Source organism: Chrysemys picta, chromosome 4, assembly GCF_011386835.1.
Source record: "Chrysemys picta bellii isolate R12L10 chromosome 4, ASM1138683v2, whole genome shotgun sequence".
Lineage (NCBI taxonomy): Eukaryota > Metazoa > Chordata > Testudines > Emydidae > Chrysemys > Chrysemys picta.
In genome coordinates this window covers 86,006,888-86,034,576 of record NC_088794.1, presented here as the reverse complement: position 1 = coordinate 86,034,576, position 27,689 = coordinate 86,006,888, and the positions used below count along the sequence as shown (strand labels likewise).

Below are 27,689 nucleotides of genomic sequence, written 5' to 3'. Positions count from 1 at the left end.
CTGGTGAACTGGACTTCAGTTAAATGGAGTTGTAATGTAAATTACAATTTTTATATATATATATATCCTGGAGCGAATATTTATAGTGCATTTTAGAACTTCTGCTTTTATAGTAGGAATTAGCATGTAAATGCTGACATATTCTTCACTATAGCAGCTAGAAAGGTACCTTTGATACCCATTAATAGTCTCCACATTGTCTTATGTGGAAGTAACTTCTTTTTATTAGAAAGCTTACTACAAAGCTTGAGTAATTGTAGTGAAGGGGAGAATAGGACATACACAACATTTTAATTATAGCTGAGAAATCAGCTTTCAGAGAAATAGTGAATGCCCCCTCTCTTTATACACGCACAAATCCAATGCAAAAGTAATGCTTCTAATTTGAGCAGGTAAGCTGTCTTCATTTTATTTCTTGTCTGCATGCAAAAATCACACCAATTAGAGAGAGATGGTGGACAGTATGTTCCTGGCATCCTGCCATGTGCTATTTGGGGTGAACAAATGGACAGCGAGCAGCTAGAAAGCATTTCATTAAGGAAAGAAAAAGAAATAGTGTTTGGTGAAGCTTTGGGCATTTAATTAAAAAAAGTAAAGACATTCTCAAATATATTTTTTTACTCTCTTTTGTTTGCACTTTCATCGTGGAAGTCTAAAAATCTTTTTCACCCTACTGTTTATGACTAATTTTGATTTTTAAAAACAAAAGTTTTGAAATATCTTCTGCGTCTTCAGACTCCCCTTCCTTGTGATAATAGCTTTTTGGTGTTAACAGAAAAGGCCTGTGAATTTTGTTTCTTTGAAAATATCACTGTAATAGGAGTCTTAGTTTTGTGTCTTAATGAAACTTGCACAGCTGTTAAGAATTTTGATGCCCAAGGGCAGTGGTAATGGGATAAAGTTGTGAGCCAGGCCCCCTAATGGATATCATGCACTACCCCGTCCCATGTTAAAATGCTTTCCCTCCCCAACAGTTCAGTGTTTTTCTGCAGTTATGCAGAAAGCAAAGCTAAAATAAGCGAATTAGAATTATTAAAATATTAGAAAAATTAGTTACTTAAAATAAGGGACAATCTAAATAAGAGTTCATTGAGGTGGTAATGTTTGGCCTTCTTTACCTTGAAAACAACTTCTGGATAAAGGAGAGTGTGAAATGGATTTTCCAGTCAATAATGCTTAGTGTGAAGAGAAAAGGACCATGTCACTGTTTTACAGATGTGTGCTATGGGACATCTCTGGAATAAGCAGCAGAGATAGCTTTTCTTTCCACTGACTGAGCCTTAATGTGGCTTTCCAGTTTCTGCTCAGCCAGATCATCATAAAAAGAAATCCACTTGAATATCCATTTAGACAATCCTCTTGGTAATATTATAGCTCAGAGATCTAGTTTCAACAGAAACAAAGAGTTGGATGAATTTTCAAAGCGTTTCAGTCTACTCCAAAGAGAATCCCCTAAGAACTTTTTGTGGAGAAGGGTCCACTGTGTGATGTGGACATGAGATGAAAGTTTGTCTTATTTATATGGAACCACGATGTTGTGCTGGGGAGAGAATCTGGTTGAATCCACAGCACTGCCTTATTCTCATAAAGCTTGGTATAGCGTGGATCAGTCACTGTGGCCTGAAGTTCTCACATATGAGTTAAGTCATTGACAAAAGGAAAATAAACTTCCATGTATGAAATTTCAGATCCCAGGAACTAAGTGGTTCAAAATGAGATTTTTTTCAGCTTTGTCAGAATGAAGTCTATATCCCACACCACAGGGGGTATTTTAATATTATTATTTTTTGAAGTCACTACATGGACCTGACAAGGGACTGCATAGAGCAGTGGTGGCCAACCTGAACCTGAGAAGGAGCCAGAATTTACCAATGTACATTGCCAAAGAGCCACAGTAATACGTCAGCAGCCTCCCATCAGCTCCCCGCCCCTCTGCCCATCGGCAACCCCGCTGATCAGCACCTCCCCCTCCCTCCCGATCAGCTGTTTTGTGGCATGCAGGAGGGTCGGAGGGGGAGAAGTGAGGGCAAAGCAGGCTCAGGGAAGGGGGCAGGAAGGGGTGGAGTTGGGGCAGAGCCAGGGGTTGAGCAGTGAGCACCCCCCGGCACATTGGAAAGTTGCCGCCTGTAGCTCCAGGCCCAGAATCGGTGCCTATACAAGGAGCCGCATATTAACTTCTGAAGAGCCGCATGTGACTCTGGAGCCACAGGTTGGCCATCCCTGGCATAGAGAGTGGTTCACCTTCACTTAGTTTGTGATAGGCTAGAATAGCTGAGAAATTTAGTCTTTATGTAAATTCAGGTGGTTAAAGAAAATAGTCAAGCAGTTTTGGAGGGGGTCAAGTGAAGGGGTCACTTTGGGCTTGACTGAACCAATTTGCAACCCTTTTCCATTTTAGGTCTGTCTGGGATTTCAAGATGAAAGAACACAAGACACCGGCTCAGACAGAAGTTACAGGGCTCCTGTATTGGATGGAGGAAATGGCCCTGGTTCTGAGGTTGAAGCCATACTCTCAACTTGGGTGGACTGGCTTTTGCCATCCACTACCAAGTTGTGAACCAAATCTATCTGGGTCAGTTTGAGGATATTAGGATCATCAAACCTTTGTTTCTTCTTAGCATTGACAGGATCTTTGCTACCTGGCTTTCTGAAAACCTGATCTTATGTCCCCATTGAACAATATTCAGGAACCATGTATCCAAGGTACCAGAGGCCATTGGGGAAAAGGCTGCCAATTGGCCTTTGACACGAAGAACCATGCAAAATATTGGTAGCGGCAGGCTATCCTATATGCTAAGGATCTACATTCCCTCTAAGCTGCGCGGCCGTGCAGCAGGCTATCAAGGCAACTCTCCCCCAACCCCAGCCCTGGAGCTGCTGCGGAGAGGCGCCTCTCCCCGACCCTAGCCCCAGAGCTGCCGCGGCTGGGGAGAGGCGCCTCTTCCCCCGGCCCGAGAGCTGCCCTGGCGGGGAGAGGTGCTTTCCCCCGGCTGCTGCAGCAAGAGATGGCTGTGGGGAGTCTTCTTTCCCTGCTGCAGCCCCAGGGCAACCTGTACCTCAAACCCCTCATCCCCAGCCCACCCCATAGCCCGCAACCTAACCCTCTGCCCTCACCTTGAGCCCCCTCCTGCACCCTGAACGCCTCATCCCCGGCCCCACCCCAGAGCCCACACCCCCAGCACCTCAACCCTCTGCCTCAACCCTCTGCCCCAGCCCTAAGCCCCCTCCCACACGCCGAACCCCTTGGCCCCACCCCCACCACACATCACCTCCATATTGGTACACATAACAAAATTCATTCCACACATGGATGTAAAAAATTAGAGGGAACATTGCTAAAGAACCCTTTGTTTTCTAGTTGCTGAAAGAGGGCTTAGGATCATTTGGGTTTTGATGTTGTTGAGGCCAAGTGACCTGTGCAGGAAGGTACTGAGTAATCTTGAAATCATTCATCAATCTGAAAGCCATCTTTTGAAGTAGAGCTTCCCTCCCTCAAAGGAGAGGTCCACAGCGCGGGGTCTGAGAGAATGTAGCATGGACTTTTCCCCCCTTTCCTTTCTGTAAAAAGGCATTTACTTGCTCCCCAAACAAGCTCTCTCTACTGTAAAACAGATTCTTGATCTCTAGCTAGACCTCTTGGTTGCATCTGTATGCCTGCAACCAGGCTGACCTGTGGCAATGCAACCCTGAGGCAGCAGTCCTTGTCACTGTATCTGCACACCACTTGATGCTGCACTATGTCTACCCCATTGTGGATTATCTTTTTGAAGCTTTCTGCATTTTTCTTGGGGAAGAGAATTGACCAGATTGGAGGTTTTCTTCCATTTCTTCCTGACATTTGGTCATGAAGACTCAGTAGTCCACAATGCAAAGGGCTGCAGCCATGGACTAGTTAGGCCTTTCCAGAATTAATCCTAATGCGGCAGCTCAGGATTCTGGGAGACAGTACATGAGTATCGCCACATCATAGGGGTGCCAATGTTTTGGTTTCAAACTATCCTCATTTCAGCTTTTCAGGGCTTGTACTACACATGGCTGAGTCAGCTCAAGCTGGAACCACTCAGTAATACATCGCATAAACAGTTTTACTTCAGCTTCAACTCAGACATCATGACATTCCATACATTCAGTTATAGATATCCAGCAACTTTCTAGGCCACGTTCTTTTTTTGGTCTCCATCTTGGATGAATGCCTCATAGCTGAAATCTGTGTACCATGATCATTACTGAGCAAAGGGAAAAAATTTAGTGAAGAATAAAGTTAGGGTTGAAATGCTTGAAAAGATCAATTGGGGAACACGATGGAGAGATGTGTGGATTTCAAGTTGGTCTTCTGAATAAGGGCAAGAGCCTGACTGATGCCAAATGTCTGTATGTAGCAACACACTTAGCACCATTACTGTGTATACTGAGATATATTTAGGAATGCAAATCAATTAGATTTGTTTTCTCCTCTTTTGCTTTGATGTTTGTACGAGTGTATGCACTTTATTTATAAAATCAACAATAGCCCTTGAACTTTAAAAATTCCACTTGTCCTACATGCTAGCTGAATTCCAAGAGCTCAGTAGTATTAAATTTTAAAAAAGACACTCCCTTTCTGTGGAACAGGTCTGAATTCAAAGCTTCAGGACTACAGTTGAACTCCCTTCCTGAGGAACAGGTATATCAGCCTAAATAAATGAAAACTTAAATATTAATTAATTTAAACAGAAAGCATTCTTATGAATTAATCTAATTCTAGCAAATGTACAGGAAAATTATATGTATGTTTGATTGTGTAGTATTTTTATGGAAATCATTAATCACTTGTGACATAGAGGTCACACCAAAAGATCAAAGTCTAGGATCTTATTGCATATCTTGGGGAAATAATATTGCCAGTGAGACTAACATCAACTCCCGTTATGGATAGAAGAACTCCAATACAATAGTGAGAATCCTCAAAAGATGTACTGTATGCAATAAGAAAATATTGATAAAGAAGCAACCAGATAAAGGAAATCAAGGACCAGTATTAACATTAATCCTAGGCAATGTATATCAAACGTGAAAACTGAAAGGTAATTAAAATCTTGAAAAGACTTTACTCTAAAATGATTTGTTAGGTTCTTGCTAACATTTTCAAGCAGGCCACCATTATTCTACTATGCCAGAAATCATTCAGGGCCAGTTCTAGGTACAGCCAACCAGGGCAGGCAGCTGTAGGTTTTGGGTTTTTTTTGCTCCACTCTGATTGCCAGCTTTGCTAATTGGCTGGCCTTTTCCCCTTCTGCCTTAGTCAACAAAATGGCTAGGGCTGCTCGTGAAAGTGGTCAGGTTGGTTACAAGGCAATAGCTCAAAAGAGCTTATGGATGCCAAAATGTGTTCCTGAGATGTTATAATGAATGTACATTCCCAAAGTACAAGGAAGATAGCAGACTTCCCATTCTACAGTACACCAGTAAAGAAGTGGTGTGAGCAGCAGCTCCATAACATAAACCTGAGAAATACACTATTTACCAAGCTAGTCATTTTTGAACAGAAAAATCAGGAAGGTGAAGCAGAAAGGAGTGAGGCTGATGAAAGCACCTCAAACCACACTGCACAGGCCTACAACCTTTGAGGAAAGGGTCTGGAGCCCTAATCTGCACTCAAAAACAGTTGAGATATTCACCAAGGTGTCAGTAGGAACTTGGGAGCCCGCAGTAGTGAAAAAGCAGCACATCTGAAGTCTAGAGAAAGAAAGACAACTGAGTCCTGTTCAGTTCAAATATCAAATAGATGATAGGAATGAGAATTCATATGTGGGTATACAATCATGTAAACATGTGGAATAAGCTCACGGATGTATAGATAAGTAAACAGGATAGAAAGTTTCCATCTAGTGAGAAAGTCATGAAGAATTCCAACAACAGTCACTACCTGGTAGGTGAATGTGCCAACAAAAAAGCAATGAATTCCAATACTTTACCAGGCTGGTACCTTTGAAGGAAAAGGGATAGTTTTTACACACAGCTGATCTACTTTATTGTAAGTAGACAACCATTATAATTAGGGCTGTTGATTAATCGCAGTTAACTCACGCAATTAACTAAAAATAATTAATTGTGATTAAAAAAAAAATCACGATTTTAATCACAGTTTTAATTGCACTGTTAAACAATAGAATACCAATTAACATACATTAAATATTTTGGATATTTTCCTACATTTTCATATATATTGTATTCTGTGTTGTAATTGAAATTACAGTGTATTTTTTTTATTACAAATATTTGCACTATAAAAATGATAAACAAAAGATACAGTATTTTTCAATTCACCTCAGACAAGTACTGTAGTGCAATCTCTTTCTTGTGAAAGTGCAACTTACAAATGTAGATTTTTTTTTGTTACATAACTGCACTCAAAAACAAAACAACGTAAAACTTCAGAGCCTACAAGTCCACTCAGACGTACTTCTTGTTCAGCCAATCGCTAAGACAAGTTTGTTTACATTTGCAGGAGATAATGCTGCCCTCTTCTTGTTTACAATGTCACCAGAAAATGCGAACAGGTATTTGCATGGCACTTTTGTAGCCAGCACTGCAAGGTATTTATGTGCCAGATATGCTAAACATTCGTATGCCCCTTCATGCTTTGGCCACCAATCTATAGGACATGCTTCCATGCTGAGGACGCTCGTTAATAATACATTAATTAAATTTATGACTGAACTCTTTGAGGGAGAATTGTTTGTCCCCTGCTCTGTTTTACCCGTATTCTGCCATATATTTCATGTTATAGCAGTCTCAGATGATGACCCAGCACATGTTCATTTTAAGAACATTTTCATTACAGATTTGACAAAATGCGAAGAAGGTATCAATGAGAGATTTCTAAAGATAGCTACAGCACTCGATCCAAGGTTTAAGAATCTGAAGTGCCTTCCAAAATCTGAGAGGGATGAGGTGTGGAGTATGCTTTCAGAAGTCTTAAAAGAGCAACACTCCAATGTGGAAATTACAGAACCCGAACCACCAAAAAAGAAAATCAACCTTCTGCTGGTGGCATCTGACTCAGATGATGATAATGAAGATGCATCACTCCGCACTACTTTGGATTGTTATCAAGAAGAACCTGTCATCAGCATGGATGCATGTCCCCTGGAATGGTAGTTGAAGCATGAACGGACATATGAATCTTTAGCGCATCTGGCACATAAATATCTTGCAATGCCAGCTATAACAGTTCCATGAGAACGCCTGTTCTCACTTTCAGGTGACATTGTAAATAAGAAGTAGGACTGAGCGGAGTTGCGGGCTCTAAAATTTTACATTGTTTTATTTTTGAATGTAGGCTTTATTTTAACATAATTCTACATTTGTAAGTTCAACTTTCATGATAAAGAGATTGAACTACGTACTTGTATTAGGTAAATTGAAAAATACTATTTCTTTTGGGTATTTTTCAGTGCAAATACTTGTAATCAAAAATAAATATAAAGTGAACACTGTGCACTTTGTATTCTGTGTTGTAATTGAAATCAAATATATTTGAAAATATAGAAAGCATCCAAAATATTTGAATAAATTGTATTCTATTATTGTTTAACAGCGCAATTAATCATGCGACTAATCACGATTAATTTTTTTAATCGCTTGACAGTCCTAATGATAATACCTTAAGAAAGGAGATGATGTAGTTTCTCAAAACAAGACAGTTGTGATTACTGAAAAAGTCTTTAGATTTATTCAGTTAATGCTCCAATGATATAAAACATGAATGATTTACTATCACATGAAAATGTGGGAAAGTTTATCTATGAATTATGATGAGCTAATACCTGTTTCAAAAGGCAGGTTGAGCAAAACATGATAATGAAGTCTAGGTATTGCTATCTCAGAGTAGGCCAGGATGACACTTTGCAATACAAAGGTGTGCAACACCAAGAAATCAGCTATGCACAGTCAGACCTTAAGGATGAAAGACTTCACTAATCTATGACTCCATTCCTGATTTGTTTGGTGGACAAGATACGGGACTATGTACTCACCCTGGCAGAAGCCTGGTGCCTTGGACTTTTGGTACCAATGAGAGGCTTTTAATGAATGCCATGTATTTGAGACAAATTGAAGACCTGTGTTGGTATAACTCAGTTTGAGACTGTCTTTCACTGATCAAGTCACAGTTTTGGACAAACTACACCTTTCAATTTCTTGGCTCAACACCTACAAGTCTATGATGGAAATGTTTTCTGTGATCTCTCCATGAACAACATGCACTAGTTAATACTTCATTCAAACCTAACTTATTGGTTCACTGCTATTGTGCTACAAAGGGTAGCTGTGTCCAAACAACATACTTGAAGCATCTCAATCCATTGAAGCTATTTACCTTATATGAAGGAGTAACAACATGACATCCCCCTAAGCCAGCATTTCTCAAACATTTCTAAGCTAATTGGTCCTTCTAGAAAATAAAACCAATAAAACTCTCCTTCATCCCCACTTTATTACCAGGACAGCTTGGGGGGAAACTTACACAGTCACTGTTCCAGGTCCCTGGCTAGTCCTTTAAACCCTCAAAGTGAGCATGCCCCATATGCTGGGAACTGCTGCCCTAAGCTATGGGGCATTGCTTTGACCATGAAACACCAATAGGTAATCCATTGCTGACACTCCTTGGTTCAAATTCTTCCAAATACTGATAGCCTTATTTGGGTAAGTGCAATTGTTCCCATATGGGAACAAAACATTGACTCGACTTGCAACTGCTATTTGAGGTGGCATGTATCAAAGGGGAAATGATTGCCTAGGAAGGAATACTGCTGAAAGGGATCTGGGGACATAATGGACCACAAGCTAAATATGAGTCAACAGTGTAAAGCTGTTGCAAAAAAAGCAAACATCCTTCTGGGATGTATTAGCAGGAGTGTTGTAAGCAAGACACGAGAAGTAATTCTTTCGTTCTACTCTGCGCTGATTAGGCCTCAATTGGAGTATTGTGTCCAGTTCTGGGTGCCATATTTCAGGAAAGATGTGGACAAATTATAGAAAGCCCAGAAAAGAGCAACAAAAATTATTAAAAGTCTAGAAAACATGACCTATGCGGGAAGATTGAAAAAATCAAGTTTGTTTCGTTTAGAAAAGAGAAGATGAGAGGGGTGATAACCGTTTTCAAGTACATAAAAGGTTGTTACAAGGAGGAGGGAGAAAAATTGTTCTTCTTAACCTCTGAGGATAGGACAAGAAACAATGGGTTTAAATTGCAGCAAGGGAGGTTTAGGTTGGATATTAGGAAAAACTTCCTGTCAGGGTGGTTAAGCATTGCAATAAATTGCCTAGAGAGGTTGTGGAATCTCCATCATTGGAGATTTTTTAAGAGCAGGTTAGACAAATGACTGTCAGGAATGGCCTAGATAATACTTAGTCCTGCCACAAGTGCAGGCGACTGGACTTGATGACCTCTTCAGGTCCCTTCCAGTTCTATGATTCTATGATTCTATGAAAGCTACTTGTTTTTATGCAGGCAAGCATAGATAGCTTTGTTCCATGGGATGACTGTGTGCGCACTAGACAAACAGGGTGTGAGTCATGACTGCTTTTTTGAAGTGTCTGATGGAGGGTCCTGCTTTATGAAGTGGTTCTAAACCAAGGAAACTTAGCAGCATTCAGTGTCTTGGCTACCAAACTTTAAGCAGCCAAACTTGATACTGTAGTCTATTGTTCAGCATATATCAGCTTCCTGTTTCCAAACACAAGCACTGAAGAATGGTACTGGGCCAACAGTACCTGTCTCACACAGAACAGTATAAACATTGTGAACACAGAAATATTACAGTATCAATTCCTGCAAACCGAACTTTGGGTCTGTGGTGCAGCTCTGCTCTGATGCCACTTACTTCAAGTTCCATTGCCTTGATCTCTCTTCTGTCAAAGGACTGCTTTGTGCTGATGAACAGACTTCAGGTCTGAACCAATATGCTGAACCATGTCTTCTGGCATTAAATCCTCTCTGTTAGACAAAGATGTAAGGCCACGCTTTGGATACAGGGTCAAATAACTGCTTTGAGGCAGGTGCCTTCAAAAGACTCCAGGCCAGCATATAGGTTGGATTCTAAGGAGTCTGTCCTTCTGGTCCAATCTTGCTCCCACTACAGTGAATGGGAGTTTTAACATTTATTGTAGTGGTACAAGTTTGGTCCCTTAGAGGCTTCTGGATATAACAGTTAGCTGAAGCTCCATGGCCTTGATATAGCCTGTGTCAAAAGGCTGCTTTTGCCCTGACATGTGAATTTCCAGTATGAAGGACAGTTCTGAGTAGATATCCAATACCTTAATGTATTCCTAGGTTGAAGCCTCTCTCTGCCCAGCAGAATCCCAGTGAATGAACACTCTGGCCAGCCAGTTTGGAGATACGAATTTAAGATAAAGGCCCAGTTGGCAAATGATCTGGGGTGTGTGTGTGTGGTTTCCCAACAACTGGGATCATCATGAGTTTACATGAAGTAGGAGTGGAGCAGCAGCCAAGATGTGAAGGGAGACAGGAGCACTAGTAGAGATGGGTCAAGTGTTAGGGGCAGGGCAGGGCAGAGCAGAGACCAAGGTGGAGTTCCTTGATTAACAGAAGAGGAAGAGAGTGCTGGAGTGGCCTCTGAGCCAAACAGGAGCTGCAGAGGTAGGCTGAGAGGAGGAGCTGGAGACATGGGTGTAGAAAAGTGCAGGTTAGAACAAATAATTGCAGTGACTGAACTTCTGCAACCCCTTGAGCTTTTAGATTGGAAAAGGTTTTATGAGTCCCACAAGGTGAGAGCACAGGCCAAAAGGAGTCAACATAGAGAGGGTCCAGTTTCCCCCTGTTATATCCACCCCTGCTCCCTTAGACAACTGATATTTTTTAATTTTCCTGTTGCTCTTTCCACAGTATACAGAAGATTTATTTTTTTACTTCATTGCAATTGTTCAGGTAAGACCCAGAAGCTGTAATCTAGTCTCAGCAATTTTTTTATGCTGTGTCTAGGACTATCTGTCACTTTTCACAAGGTGCTAATTTCATTTTCAGAAAAATTTCTATGAGAAAAATATAAAGCCCTGAACTCAAGTAGGTAAAATGTGGACACCAGCTCTTATGAAGGGAACAGCATCAATTATGTTGAACACTCTTCAGTAGTTGAACCCATCTCTGTGAATTAAATGTTTAGGTCCTGACATCAATTCTAGTTCACACCAGCAACAGAAATTTTCCTATTATCCTTCGCTGGATGGGGTATATTAGTCTTTTCTTTCATGACAGAAACAGAATTCAATCATTTTAAACAGGTGTTCTGAAACTAGGACTCTTTGTTATCAATGGATTCCAGTCATAGGAAGATCATAGTTCCTTCAGGAAGAAGCACTGAGCCCAATGCACACCCTTCCGATTTGGTAAAGAGAGGCCTGCTCTTTGCACTTCACTTTCTAAAACTAACTCCACTGGAGGAGGATAGAGTGTTGTTCCTGTCCCAAGCACCTCCCAACAATTACTAGAAGTCTCCATGTGCTTAAATTGATTAAAATAAAGGAAGTAATATTCCCTAGCCCTAATTTAAAAGAAAAAAGAGTCCAACTAAATGTAAAGTACCTCGGTAATTGATGATTTCTGTTCCGAGCACTGGGGTCATCTCCAGAACTGTGATGAAGGCTTTGTCCATAGATGTCAATGGGAATGGAGACATGCGATGTCTTCTGGCCACCTTGGTAATGTCGACGGCACTGTGACCTGCAGAGAGGAAGAGCATCCAGTTTAGAAAATATTCCATGGCACTGCCTTGGAAGGCTGACAGGATGACTTACATATATTCAACAACTTTCATTCAGAAGACTAACATAGTGTTTTACAAACTACATAGAGGAATAGCTTCAAGTTCACAGCATTTATGGCTAAAAAGTGAAAGCTACTGTATTCATAAAGTCACATAGTTAAGGCCAGAAGGGACCACCAGATCATCTAGGTGGACCTCCTCTATATCACAGCCACCAATACACTATCCAGTATCCAATATCCAGCTGTGGCCATCTCTAATGCCTCAGAAAAAGGAGACTAAAAAACCCTCCAGAGTACACTAAGGGACAAAAAAAAAAAAATCCCCTCAGCTATCCAGCGGAAGCCTTGAAGCATAAGCTCTGAAATTAACTGAAATTGCAGAGGAAATTTAGGGAAACAAAATATAATTTTCAAAACTGAAAATGATTACAGTGGTTAATATCCCTGCTCTTATGAAAAATGCTCTGGGAGATTTAATGATGACAAGAAAACAGTACATCACTATTACATATCTTTCAAAAGATGGTGCTATATTTGACACCATGGATCACGATGTGAGGCTGATTCACCTATGGGAGCAAGGTAGGGACAGTGGCAACCCTCTCAGATGGTTGTTTCTCTTGAACAGACTGCCCCCAGAATGTTGTGGTGAGTAACTGCTCTTCAGCAGTCAGGGCCCTCATCTGTGGAGGAGTTCTACATGTTTCTTTTCTTTCCTCCTCTCTCATTCAACATATATGTTAAAATCCTTGGAGAGATTGTCAAATGCCAACAATTGAAGTATAAATCTACTTGATCTCAAGTTCAAATCACAACTCTTTCCAAGCTATCCTAATGCTTAAATGAGATCAGTGGCTGAATGAGGAACAGATGGCTAAATTAAATCCAGGGATGACACGTGATGCTAATTTTTTTTTTTAATTTAATGAATGGAGATATCCCATCTCCTAGAACTGGAAGGGACCCTGAAAGGTCATCGAGTCCAGTCCCCTGCCTTCACTAGCAGGACCAAGGACTGATTTTGCCCCAGATCCCCAAGTGGCCCCCTCAAGGATTGAACTCACAACCCTGGGTTTAGCAGGCCAATGCTCCAACCAGGGAGATACTCTGAAGCACCAGTCAAAACTGTTCCCTCATCCTCAAAAGAGGGTGTCTGTCCCACCATCATTAAAATGGTATGCAACCAATAAGTCCTCCTGGACTCTTTTTAACTTTAGACACCAAGTAACAACAGCAGCAAAAACACTTTCTTCCACCTTTGGCTTGCCAGACGATTACATCTCATCCTGTCAGACACAGACTGGGCGATGGTGATCCATGCATTTGTGACTTCCAGGTTTAATTACTGTAATACAAAGTGTGACGGGTCCCCCAAAGAACTTGCGAATAAATCCATAGTCACTAACGAGAGACTCCTCGTCACAGTAGGAATTAGAGGCAGTAATGACTGCAGCAGTGGGGCAGTGGTGTATGTCCCCGTTAGGGCTCCTCTGCTGCTTCTAAATGTGGAGGAAACTGGAGGTATCCTCTGCTACAGGGGCGCCAGAGCTCAAGTGCCACTTCCCTCTTCAGGAGGAAGGAAAAAATAGGAGGAAAAAAAGAAGGCACTCTGAGGATTTGCCTGGGAGTACTGTTGGCAGCAGAGTGGCAGGGAGAGAGGCCGACCTGGGGCTCTCATGCCCTCCCCCTCCCATGCCCTCCCAACCTCCTACTTGCTGGTGATGAGTGACTTACCAGACTATGTTTTTTTCCACTCAGAACGGTCTTACTTTTTGCCAGGTGGCCGTTTGCTCCACCCTCCTGTTGCCCTGGTCCCTCAGTCACTCTGTTGTCAGCTTCAATCTCCTTGCCCTCTATGCTCCTCTCCATCCTTTCCTCTCTCCTTCCTCTCCCATCTCACTTTCCCTCCTCAACATCTCCCATTCCACTCCCTTCCTCCTATTAACTCACTCCCACCTGCCTTCCCTTCATTCCATACTTCCTAAAATAGGTTTAAAAAAACAAAAGCTATAGCATAAATACTGAAAAGTAAATTTGATTTTTAAAACCATTTCCCTTGCAATAATGTGTTATCAGTAACACAGATTAGGTATTTTATCTCTGGTGTCTCTATGGCTACCAAGCTCCCTATTTGTTGCTTTATGTATCTTCAGTTCTTTTAAAAAGGTTATTTGAAACAAGAGAGGATGTCTCCATTGTGGTCTGCTGTAAAAGTACTTTATAAGCACACTGCCAAAAACTGCCGTTGCTCAAAGGAGGATGATGCTGAGTCAGTACAGTAATGACTGAGTGCATAAAACTTCCTTCAATGTCAACACATCCTCACTCACATGACTTATGTAGGACATTATTTATGAACTAATTTCTATAGCTGAAGATTACCTAGTGGTATAGCTGCCTCTCAAAAGCTACATGAAGCAATCAAATCTTATTACTAAACCAAAGTCAATGTCATTTTTTATAAACAGGCAAAAGCCCCCATTTCCTTCTGACTCCTCTTGTGCTTGGCTCAGAATAGCATAGGAATTAAGTTCCCCAAGTAATATTTATATTTTCCAGTTCACCTTTTGTCCTCTTTTCAAAGGGACATTTATTATTTACTACGCCCAAGAGACTGACAACTCTGAAAGCAAAGCAGTTTGAAGAGAGAAAGACTACTTCAGATTCAGAAAATCCTTTAGTGTGTAATTGCCATTAAAAGAAACATTGGTTAAAAGGATGACAGAGCTCCTGCAGCCCTGGGGGACGCCAGACTGCACATATTAACATGTTTAAGTGGACTGTATAAGACGTGCACTCTTTTGCAAAGGAAAACTGGGAAATGTGAATGGGAACACTAAGAAAGAATTGTCCTGGCAGTGACAGCAAAAGGGAAAGTGCAATGCATCAATTTCCCTCTATTCCACTACCATCAGGCTGCTGGAACACCAGCTGCTACTGCATTACTAAATAGAAATCCATTAAAGAGAACATCAGCTGGCTAGTCAAAAGTTATTCCAAGACATGTATATAAATCTTTTACGAGCACATTGCCTGGAACTACTCAATCTTTTTACTGTGGTTCACACCAATATGCCCAGGGTTAAAAAAAACAACAACCAGGAGCAGTAAAATATTTTCACAGCTGCTCTAATTTTTTTTAAATTATTTTAAATGAATATAGGTCTCCTCGTGAGGGTGTCAGGCTGTGACTATCAGGAACTTTCAGTATACTTTCGACTTTTCAACTTGGTGCTCCAGTGCTATTCATAAGCTTTTTGGAATGTATGGGATTAGCTTGTGCTTAAGCTGTGTTTCCTAGAAAATCCAGCATTTGATAGCTCACCCATACAAAATAAATTTTATAAGAAGAATGACTTTGCAATCTTGTGTATAGAGTTTCCAGATCTAGTTGCATATCTTTGGACTTCATGTCTCCTAGTATACCTACCATTGGGGACACACTGGTTTTTCATCCTGTGTTGTTTTTTTTAAGGGGTCATGATTTCAATGTTTCTATTTACATATTACACATGTAATAACAGAACTGAAATGTCATATGATTAAACACTCCAAACAAGATGTAGCATGATGACATTATGTACCACATCATAATGAGATCTCTATCCTAGTCATGCATGTACAGGTCAGAAGAATATAAGAATGCTCATACTGGATCAGACCAATGATGCATGTAGCCTGACAGAGGCCGGTGCCAGATGCTTCAGAGGGAATGAACAGAACAGTGCAATTACAGAGTGATCCATCCTCTGTTGTCCAGTCCCAGCTTCTGGCAGTCAGAGGCTTAGGGACATCCAGGGCATGGGGTTGCATCCCTGACCATCTTGGCTATTAGTCTTTGATAGACTGATCCTGAATGAACTTATCTAATTCTTTTTTGAACGCAGTTACACCTTTGGCCTTAACAACATCCCTTGGTAATGAGTTCCACAGGTTGACTTTGCATTGTGTGAAGAGTACTTCCTTTTGTTTGTTTTAAACCTGTTGCCTATTAATTTCATTGGGTAATCCCTAGTTGTGTTATGTGAAGGAGTAAACAACACTTCCTTATTCACTTTCTTCATACTATTAATAATTTTACTGACCTCTATCATATCCCCCCTTAATTGTCTCTTTTCCAAGCTGAACAGTCCCCCCCTCTTTTTAATTCCTCCTCACATGGAAGCTGTTCCATACCCCTAATCATTTTTGTTGCCCTTCTCTGTACCTTTTCCAGATCTAATGTATCTTTTTTGAGATGGAGCAACCAGAACTGCATGCAGTTTTTAAGGTGTGGGCATACCAGGGATTTGTACAGTGACATTATGATATTTTCTGTCTTACTATCTATCCCCTTCTTAATTGTTCCTATTATTGTTAGTTTTTTGATTGCTGATGCACATTGAGCAGATATTTTCAGAGAACTATCTATAATGACTCTAAGTTCTTTTTCTTGAATGGTAACAGCTAATTTAGACCCCATCATTTTCCATGTAATGTTTGGATTATGTTTTCCAATGTGCATTACTTTGTATTTATCAACACTGAATTTCATCTGCCATTTTCTTGCCTAGTCATCGAGTTTTGTGAGATCCCTTTGTAACTCTTCACTGTCTTCTTTGGACTTAACTATCCTGAGTAATTTTATATTGTCTGCAATCTTTTCCACCTCACTGTTTACCCCTTTTTTCCAGATCATTTATGAATTTGTTGAACAGCACTGGTCTCAGTACAGATCCTTGTGGGACCCGGCTATTCACCACTCTCGATTCTGAGAACTGAACATTTATTCATACCCTTTGTTTCCTAGCTTTTAACTAATTACTGATAGAGAGGATCTTCTCTATTATTCCATGACAGCTTACTTTGCTTAAGAGCCTTTGGTGAGGGACCTTGTCAAAGGCCTTCTGAAAATCCAAGTACACTATATTCACTGAATCACCCTTGTCCCCCACCAAGAATTGTAACATGTTGGTGAGGCATGATTTCCCTTTACTAAAGCAGTGTTGGCTCTTTCCCCCAACAAATCGTGTTCATTTATGTTTCTGATAAGTCCATTTTTCACTATAGATTCAACCAAATTGCCTAGTACTGAAGTTAGGCTTATTGGCCTGTAATTGCCAGGATCACCTCTGCAGCCTTTTTAAAAAACTGGCGTTACATTAGCTATCTTCAAGTCATCTGGTATAGAGGATAATTTAAGTGACAGTTTATATACTAGAGTTAGGGCATGGCTATACTTGCAGATGTAGAGCACTTTGAGTTAAACCAGCCTTCGTAGAGTGCAGCAGGGAAAGTGCTGTAGTCTGTCCATACTGACAGCTGCCAGTGCACTGGCATGGCCACATTAGCAGCTCTTGCAACGGCCACAGAGAGCAGTGAATCGTGGTAGCTATCCCAGCATGCAAGTGGCTGCAACGTGCTTTTCAAATGGAGGGGTGGGGTGGGGTGGGGTTGAGTGTGACAGGGAGTGTGTTGTGTGTATGTGGGCGGAGAGAGAGTGGGTTTTTGGGGGGCTGAGAGCATGTGAGCATACTGTCTTGTAAGTTCAGACAGCAGCAGACCTCCCCCCCCACCCCGCCTCTCTCTCTCTCACACAGCATTCCACAGTAATGGTTCCTTTGTCTCGGAACAGATAAGCAGCCGTCTGTCAAACGGAGATTTCAAAGGGCATATCCAAAACAATGACAAGAGTGGTCACTTAACTTAAGGGGATTATGGGACATTTCCAGAGGCTGATCAGAGCGCAGTAATGCAACACCTGATTCACACTGACGCTGGGGCGCTCCAGCGGGGGCGCATCAAATGTTATTCTACTCGCCGAGGTGGAGTACCAGGAGCGCTCTAGCTGTGGAGTCAGAGCGCTCAACGTACCCTGCCAGTGTGGACGGGTAGTGAGCTAGTGCACCCGGGGCTCCTTTAATGCGCTGTAACTCACAAGTGTAGCCAAGCCCTTAGTAGTTCTGTAATTTCTTATTTGAGTTCCTTCAGAACTCTTGTGTGAAGACCATCTTGTTCTGGTGACTTATTACTGTTTAATGTATTGATTTGTTAAAAAACCTCCTATATCAACACCTTAGTCTGGGACAGTTCCTCAGATATGTCACCTAAAAAGACTGGCTGGGGTGTGGGATTCTCCCTCACGTCCTCTGCAGTGAATACTGAATCAAATAATTCATTTAGCTTCTCTGCAAGGGCCTTGTCTTCCTTGACTGCTCCTTTACCACCTTGACCATCAGTGGCCCCACTGATTGTTTGTCAGGTTTCCTGCTTCAGATGTACTTAAAAAAAATGTTGCTATTTTGTATATCTTTTGCTAGTTGCTCTTAAAATTCTTTTTTGGCCTGCTTAAATATATTATTATTCTTGACTTGCCAGAGTTCATGTTCCTTTCTATTTTCCTCAGTAGGATTTGACTTCCAATTTTTAAAAGATGCCTTTTTGCCTCTAACCGCCTCTCTTACTCGGTTTACCTATTGTGGCATATTTTTTTGGTCCTCTTAATTTTTTTTTATTTGGAGTATACATTTAATTTGAGCCTCTATTATGGTATTTTTAAAAAGTTTCCATGCAGCTTGTAGGCATTTCAGTCCTGTGACTGTTCCTTTTAATTTCTCTTTAATTAGCTTCCTCATTTTTGTGTAGTTCCCCTTTTTGAAGTTAAATGCTTCTGTGGTGGGCTTCTTTCGTATTTCTCACCCTCCACATGAATGTTAAATTTAATTACATTGTGGTCGCTACCGAGCAGTTTAGCTACATTCACCTTAGGTTAGGGTTAGGTCTCCTCACCCTTCCCCACACACTTGTCCACTTGCTGATCTTTACAATTAAATGCAAGCTCCAGGCATGAGATCGGTCCCAAGAGGAAAAAGTAACATGTTGTCCACTGATTGGATCCAATTGCTGTATCTGCTGGATTCCAACACACTGAGCACACCAGATATCTGGCAAGTAGTGCATAGTTTTAATGCAAAGTACAGTGTGCCTCACTTTCATGTTACATACACCACAAAAATAAAATATAAGATTTGTTTAAAGTGTGCTTATATTCTGAAATATGACTATATATATATTCTAATGTATTCTCTCTTAGTGATTCTAGATCAAATATGTTTAATGTACAAGTCAAAAAGATAATTTTTCTAACTATCTGCACCACAAACTGCTCCTGGGATCTGAGAATCCTGCTGGGCTCTTTCCACCTCTGAAACCATCACTGGGAATAAAGATTAGTCATTCTGCAAGCTGAATTTAGCTGACAGTTTTCGATGGTGTGTAAAGCAAAATAGAATCCAGCTTGCTCTTCTATAGCTGTATTAACTGCAGGGTTAACAGGAGTAAAACATTTTTCCTCATTGTGATGGGGCAGATAGGTCCCGTTGACAGGGTTAATGAGGGCCTGTGGACCTAGTTAGCCCTGCCCCTCATTCACCTGCAGCAATGTTAGGCATGAAGAGGGGAAGTTAAAAGGAGATCTACCCTATTTCAGCCCTGCCCAGCCTCCTGATGTGAGAGAAGGCTGTCTGCAGCTCAGAGACTGCGGAGGAGCTCCTGTTAGAAGGAATGAACAAACCCTGTGAGATCACGGGAACCATGGATTGTTTGAAGGCAAATCCCGAAAAGAAGGGTAGGGTCCCACCGAACCTTCATTGGATGACTGAGTTTTAAGTTGTGATTTTCTGTTCCTTTTTTCTTTTAAACCATAAACTAAGGGTAAGATTGAAATGTGCCTCTAAAGAGGGATAACTACTTAACAGAAAGAGACGATACAAGCACACCATGTATTTGCTAGTCATTCTAGTATACATGTTTTCAGGGTTTCTGAGATTTTCTGTTTTATAAAAGTTATTGATAAATATTTTAGATACCACAATTTCACCTCCTAGAACCCTTGGAGTGCCACACTTAATGTATACTCAGTGTCCAATTTTTTGAATGGCGCCCACACAGCTGTGAGAATTCTCTGGAAATGAAGATATACATAATTCTATGGAATTCAAACCATGTCAAACAGCTGTCAATTTGCTTTTTTTATGTCAAATGTCCAAAACGATCTGTTAAAAATCTAGGGGGGGAAATGTCTCTAAATTACAAATATTCTTTTTTTTTTAAAGCGGGAGGACGGAAATCCACCCATCTTGCAAATTTTTAAAATCACAGATGAAACAGCAGTCATTACTTTTGCAACCTTCCTCCTCCAAAAGACACAACCCAAAACAAAAAATAACCTGGATCTACAGTAGCCTTTCATAATGCTAAGGCATAAAAGAGGAAGGAAACATACAGAGCTATCATTCGTTTTTCTCTATTTCTTCTTAGAACTGATTTTTCTTTTTCTTTCAGATATGTCAGATATTTAAAAGCAGAAATCTTAAATTCCTGTTATGTTCATGGACAAGACCAACTTATAAAGATTTTGTTTTTTTAATTCCCAGTTATGGAATAGTAGATTTCTTTTTTTTACAAAATCTAGATGACGATAACAAATAAATAAATAATAAGCTTCAGCCCTCACAATCTTCCACGCGAGTATCTCAAAGTGCTTTTAAAGACAACTGTTTATATCCCACAACATCCTACGTGATAAAATAATGCTGTACTCATTCCAGAAATGAATACTTTGAGGCACAGAAGTCAAGTGATTTGCCTAAGGCCACTCAGCTAATCAGATGGAGAGCTGGCAACAGAACTCAGGAGACCCAACTACCTGTCTTCTGTTTTGACCACTAAACCAACTTTCTATGCAGAGTGTAATACGTTTAAGGTAGGTTAAATTTTCGGGGCACATGAAGAGAGGTCTTTAACCTGGAAGGTTACAAACTGTAATTGTAGAAAGAGTTAATTTTTGTAAATCCTTTTTTTTTAATCTGACACCTAATTTTTTTTCCTCATCTACCTCAGCATTTCTTAAAACACTTCAAGCTCAAAAGTGAAAATCATGGATATTTACCTTCCCATTATCTTTGTGTGTTGATTCTTTTCCCCTGTGAAATGTGTACCTGCACTATTAAATGCAGGTACATCGCCCACGATGCGGTAATCAAAAGGTGGGCTGGTGACTCCAAAGAAAGAGGATAAAAGCCCAGGCAGGAACTGCACTATGATGCGGTCTCTATCATTTATCACACTATACATAGCTTAGACTCTAATGTCACTAAGAGAAATAGCATGGGGAAAAGAATTACGAGGAAAATACCTATTAACACAGACTCTAACTGCTATTTTAGAAAGGTGAAAGCTGCTAATGTTTTCTCTTTTTTTCTTTTTGGATTGAATTTCATTGTCCTATTTTTTTTTCTATTCCTGCTGAAAAGTCGTATGAACCCTCCCTCGTTCTTCTCTTCCCACACCACCAAAATATTATTCTAACTTGCTCTCCCACTTCCTAACTAAAATGGGAGTCATGGTTCAAAAGTACATAAGGGAGGCAGCAATACTTACTGGCTCTGAGGATGTTCTCCTTGCTGCTGCACCTGGACTGGACCTGCAGAGAGAGCACAGACTCTATGAGCTACAGTAGATAAGAAGCACAGCAAGATGTGGCGATTTAATGGGCAAGCTCCTGGGATCTAGAATCAGAGGCTCTACATATTTGACACCTTAACAATTTTATATAGTGTATATATAGGATACATATAATCAAGCAGAAAGTTATTGGTTGACAGTCTGAATCTGATATAAGCAATTAAAAAACACAAACAAACCAGCCTAAAGGACAGATTTTTAGGTTAAGAAATGAATATACAGCTTTCAAAGATACATATTAAACTTCAATTTTACATTAAATTCCAAGTTCATTGTATATAATTGTGACCACATTGATCCTGAACCTAAGTTCTTGTGTTTTATGTGCAGACCAGAATAATAATATGCCTGTATTAATATAATCTGCTTGAAGACTTGATTATTGCTGCTTTCAGTGGAGTCGCTGAGGTTTCTTAGAGAGAAATTCAAAATGCGAACAAGTTAGAATGTGGTGGTTGTGAAAACATTTAGAAATTCTGCTTCACAGCTGCACAAACATCTTCTGGCTGGAGACAGATGAATTTGTTCAGCTGTTTAAGTCTAGTTTAGAAAAGTACTATGCCTAATATGCTTTTTATAGTGTAGATCTACTTTGAAAAGTGATTGTGTAAAAATAGCATCTTCTTACTCAATATATCTACTCCTTGTGGGCCCGATTCCCACTGTGTTACTCCAGTTTTGGGTGTAATATTGAAGTAACAGTGGTGAATCATGTCTGAGTATTTAGAGTCATATCTGCTTGCTATGGAGACTAATAGAAGTTTTTGTTTTCAAATACTGTTAGCCCTGCAGAGCCAACACAATATAGGATATGTCTTCACTGCAGAGTTAACTCAAGTTATCTACACTCAAGTTAACTTTTCTCAGTCTTGCTTGAGTCAGAGCCGTCACACTGCAAAATAACACTTGAGCTGCACAGAATAATTGGATTAGTAGTTGATGAGTTGTCATAATTCGAGCTGTGGCCTATACACCGAGGCCAGCCAGCTGTTAAAAGTTAAAAAGCACATCAAACTTTAGTTCAAGGTTTTTGTGTGTGGATGGGACTCAAGTTAGAGGCAACACTAGTTATAACTAGTTATAACTCAAATTAATTTTGAAGGGAAGATAAGCCCTATGAAAGTGTGAGAAGTGTGAGCTGGATTCTTTTCCTTCATGTGCTTCTTCAACAGAATTGTTCATTAAGACTTCAAGTACAACGCCAATAAATTACACCTGTGTAAACCTATTTACAGCAATAGGGTTGCACAGGTGTCATTGAGGGCATATTTTCCTTGTAAAACCTCTTTTAGTGTTGAAGAAGGAAGGGTAGGAAGGAAAGAGACCAGCTTACCTTTCAGATCTGAGGTTGAGTTTGTGGGGGTGGGAGCTAGAAAAATATCTGCCTGCAAACTGAGCACACATGATCAGGAAATTATTGATGAGTGATAAATGTGGAACCTCAAAGTGCCATTTTTCAGTCTCTTTTCAGACTAGAGCCATCTTTTAAGTCTGAAACTAATCCTTCCTTGTTTTCTAAACCTCTTTCTTTCATTCCACAGCAGCTTGCCCCAAACGCATATTCACACAATTTGGATACTACAGTGTAACACAGTCTACTCATTGTAATGAAAAAACTTATGACGGAAATGTTGCAACTTAGACTGGGTTATGGTTGTCCTTCCCTGAAAAAAATTGTTATGTTTAAAAATTAAAACCACCCTCCTCCCCGTCAAAAATACTACATAGGTAAACTGCAAAATGTCAGTGATGCCCTGATTTGGCCCAGAGTTGTTTTTCCATTTTTCAGGTACATGATAAAATAAAATCTCATTGGAAGAGGAAAATGTTTCTCTTGGAAGGGCAATTCTGGACCAAAAAGGAAGGTATAATGATATATGAGAGAGAGAGAGGGAGGAGGGAGGGAGGAGGGCTGGATGAGTGAGTGGGTCACAGTTGGGGAAAACCCATAATGTGGTATGCAAAAGGAGAGATGGGCCTATCTGCATAGGATATTATTTAAAATTGAAGAGGCTCTGCTATTTCTCATTGAAAACCATATGGAAAGAGAGAACAAGGAATGGGCTTGTTGCAAAATAATCAAGAAATTCAGCAAACTTTGGAATGAAACCTAGTGAAACAACAACACAGTCCTAAAGAAAAAAAGAAACAAAAAAATCCACACAAACACTCAGAAACAATCTAATAAAACAAACTAAGTAAAAATATGATTCAAAGGACACAGATAAAAGCTACTGGGGAGAGGAAAAATGTTAGTGGACAAAGACAGTGCTAAAGAAGTAAAATGGAAGTCAAGAGAGAGTCTTCAACAAAGTGTGGGAACAGGAGCCCAAACCCATAGCGCAAAGCAATGTTTGCGAATGGAAAGCAACTCCTTTGAGCAATAATAGTTACTCTCGAGTCGTAGCCTCTATTCCTCCTGAGTTCATCTTTAAGCCCTTCCAATCTATAGTGGAGCTAGTATATGAACAAAAACAAGAAATTTATAATGAACAGAGCAGCTGAGACTTGCAGATCTAATATACAAAAATGTGCTGACAGAGTACCACTCTTACAACGTCCAGATGACAATGGCAACAAAAGACAGCTGGCTTCAAACATAGCTTTTGGAGGTATTTTTTTATTCTGTGAGCACAGAGGACTTCAAATGACAAAGCTAAATTGTGCTTTACAGTGTCTCATGGTGACCTAATGTTTACACTTTATCACTCACCTGATTAGCAACATATGCACTGTGGGAAATAATTTGCTTTCCACACATTTTAAAAGCAGCTGTAGAAGAGGAATCCATAATTGTGAAAAAACACTCAACTAGACTTGATAATTTCCCATCCTATGCTCTCAGCTGCAGAATACAAACCCTGCTGCAACACAGCTGAAGGATTAATCAATTAGCCAATACTCCCATTTACTGTATATTTCACATTCATAGCCTGTCTTATTTTTTTAACATTGTTCCATTAAAAATGATTTAAAATTTTAAAAAATAGTAGTGTTTTCTAGCCCAACCATTTAACCTACTTTAGAGCTTTGTGTAAATTGTCTTTTTCATGTTTTATCATTTGTATATATTTTGTACCTGTGATATTTTTAAAATCTGTAGGTACATCAGGGTTACATAATTTTTAAAATCATATAACCCTGAAGTAAATATTCTGGTGTACCATCATACACCATATCATGACTTGCTGGGGCAGATGGTTTTGGAACAATTGTAATTCTTCCCTCACTCACAGGCTGCTCCAGAGATGATAACCTGTGTCTGTCTCCCATATCACAGGAAGTCTTACTGTTTCTTCTGTCTACATTCCCTAGCTGCCAATATTTTTTGGCAGAGAAGCTCTGAATAAATTGGGATCTCATTCAATATCATTCCCCAGGGTGGCTCAGGAGGAAACAATCAGAAAGCAGAACATCCACATTCCACTGCCCTGACCTTTATGTCCATAGGATTTTATTATATTTAAATTATAATTGTATTGCCTTGTAATGCAGAGTAAGCCTTGTTCACGTGGGCATAAACACCAAACACTATGTGAAACAAAGCATTTTAAATTAAAATAAACAGAGGGAATGGTAAAAACAAGAAACCTGCTGACAATCTCTATCTATCACTCATGACTGGTCTGAGACATGAAATCACTTGTTGCAACAGATTGGATGTGTATAAATCTACATGATATGTTTTGCAGCAAATCATAGCATCTATAAGGGTATCTTTACAAGTAAAATAGAAAATGACATGAAGAAAAGCTCATGCTACAAGTGAAGTAAAAGTAAAATAAATAAAAGAGGAAAGAGAAGCCTTTACTACATGACCACAATCTTTAGGAATGGTTAGAGAAATTACTTACCTTTTATACGTCATAACAAGATTTAGCACAGAGTATTAAGTCTGCTCTTCATTATGGGAGGTACAGTTAAAAGCCATAGGTTATAGTAAAATGAATTGCTACACAAACATGAAGAGTTTCCAGCCAAATATGAAAAGCTAAGTCTTATGGGGGAACATTTCAACTGCGGTTTAATGCAACATGAAGAACAATTTGTAACAACATCAAAACACATGATTTTACCACCAGCAGTAGAAAGAACCCATTTCTCAAGAAAACACAGGACCATAGGAGGCTAACCCATAATCTAGTTACAGGAAAGCATATTCCATTATTAAGATAGCATGCAGAATGTGGAACCACCAGCAGAAACCCAACAGGGAAGGGAATGGGTTAGCCAAGCTGCAATGAAGGAAGCAGGACATGCGAAGCACAGCAGCAGTTACGAATTTGAGAACTGTCTTCATTTAACTTCCCTATAAATGTCAGACTCATTTAAGGAGTAAGGAAAATATTCTTTTTTCAGTGTGTCCTACAAGTCATGGCTACAGTTTAGTGTGGAACTCTTATCATCTTTCCCTGAGACTTCAACACTTGTGTAGAAACCAGCTGTACTCTGTGAGAGATTTGGTGCAGTATACTGTTGCTGCCTTTTCCCATCTGTTTCATGAAATAGGCAGAGTGGATAAATTGTATATAATCCACTCTTGGAATACAAAACCTCTAATACATTCAAATCGCTTTTCAGTATAAGACTGTCAGCAGCACATGAGTGGCAAGAAAAACCTTAGCACCAATCAAGCTTTAGTACATACACCTCTACCTCAATATAACACTACCCGATATAACACGAATTTGGATATAACGCGGTAAAGCAGTGCTCTGGGGGGGCGGGGCTGTGCACTCCGGTGGATCAAAGCAAGTTCAATATAACGCTGTTTCACCTATAACGCGGTAAGATTTTTTGGCTCCCGAGGACAGCGTTATATCGAGGTAGAGGCGTACTACTGCTTTGCTGTTCAAATTCTGCTAACTTTCAAATTTTTCTCCTCATACTTCCCTATAGTTAGTAATTACATGATCTCAGTTCCACACAATTTACTGTGTGTGGATCTTTTGGATGATCCCTCCAATACTGAAGACCTGTCTACTTTCAATTGGTATTAAATATACCATTATCCTATTTTTAGAAGCAGAGGTATACTCTGGTACCCCTTGGCAAAAAAAATTCTCCTTGACCCACAGTGAAATGTTTACTTATTTATAATTAAATAACATAAAATCACAGCATTTTATAAAAAACAACAAGGAGTCTAGTGGCACCAAATATCCCAACACTATGTTATAACTTTGTAAACCATAATGTTTTGGACTACTATTGTAGGATATTATGCATAAGGTCACGGAGCATAAAGTCAAATTAAGAAAGTATCAGAGTAATATACTAGGATTTGATGGTTTTAGAAAATATTTTGTTTTTTATTTTAAACCTATTCAAAAGAACACAGAAAACTATAATTGTTTTGGTTGAACTAAAATAAAATATAAAATAATTTTGTCTAAATAGGTTATTCATACACATGGCAAATATATATATAAAACTGTAACATTTTGGTAACATGGTAACATTACATACTGCGGTCAAGAGATTCAAAAGCCTTGATATTCAGGAAAGCATCCCCATTCAGGAAAGTACTTAAGAATGTGCTTAACTTTCTTCCTTAATTGGAGCCAAAATCAGTACAAAACTAAAGAAAATCCTTTATTTGTATAATGGAAATACATTTAAAAGAGACAAAAGAAAAGTGACTTCACGGGAATATGGTTGGGGCAAATTTATTATTTTCTAACAAACCTTAAAAAGAAGAATATGCTCTTTTCCAAACACTATAAATTTCTAATAATAGATTAATCAATAGCTCTAATTTTTAATTTTAGATTTATTATCCTCAAAGGAGATTTAAATGACAAAAAGTTACAATCAGCTGGGTGTATCCCAAAATCAAAAAGACTTTAAGAATAAATTCTTTAGGATTCCAAGAAGGAGAAATTATTTTAGGATATTATTTTAACATTAAATGCTAGATTGGATAGAGCAGACACTAAACAAAAGAGAGATACAAATCTTGATCATCTTTATAAACATATGATGACAGTTTTATCTGTTCTCATTTTATTCTTATCCACATAAACTTTATATGATGATAGATTTAATTTTGATCACTAACGCTGGCCTGGTCTACACTGGGGTGCGGGGGATCGATCTAAGTTACGCAACTTCAGCTATGTGAATAACGTAGCTGAAGTTGACGTACTTAGATCTACTTACCGCGGTGTCTTCACTGCGGTAGGTCAACTGCTGACACTCCCCCATTGACTCTGCTGATGCTTCTCGCTCCAGTGGATTACCGGAGTCGACGGGAGAGCGCTCGGTGGTTGATTTATCGCATCTTCACTAGACCCGATAAATCAATCCCCGCTGGATCGATCGCTCCAGAGGTAAGTGTAGACATGCCCATTGTCTTCCAACAAACTATAAACATAGAATTACATGGTCAGCTCTTGCTCCAACCAAACTAACATTT

General features: G+C 39.7%; 1 protein-coding gene across 49 annotated transcripts in view; it reads right to left on the bottom strand.

Moving 5' to 3' along the window:
* GPHN (gephyrin) overlaps positions 1 to 27,689 on the bottom strand; it is a 534,893-nt gene that overhangs the window by 75,107 nt on the left and 432,097 nt on the right. For all 49 annotated transcript variants that reach the window (XM_065592887.1, XM_065592897.1, XM_065592862.1 and 46 more), the window contains 2 exons: positions 21,188 to 21,230; positions 11,585 to 11,722 (listed from right to left, as the gene is read on the bottom strand). In XM_065592887.1, coding sequence (XP_065448959.1) covers positions 11,585 to 11,722; positions 21,188 to 21,230 — 181 coding nt within the window. The remainder of the gene's footprint in view (positions 1 to 11,584; positions 11,723 to 21,187; positions 21,231 to 27,689) is intronic.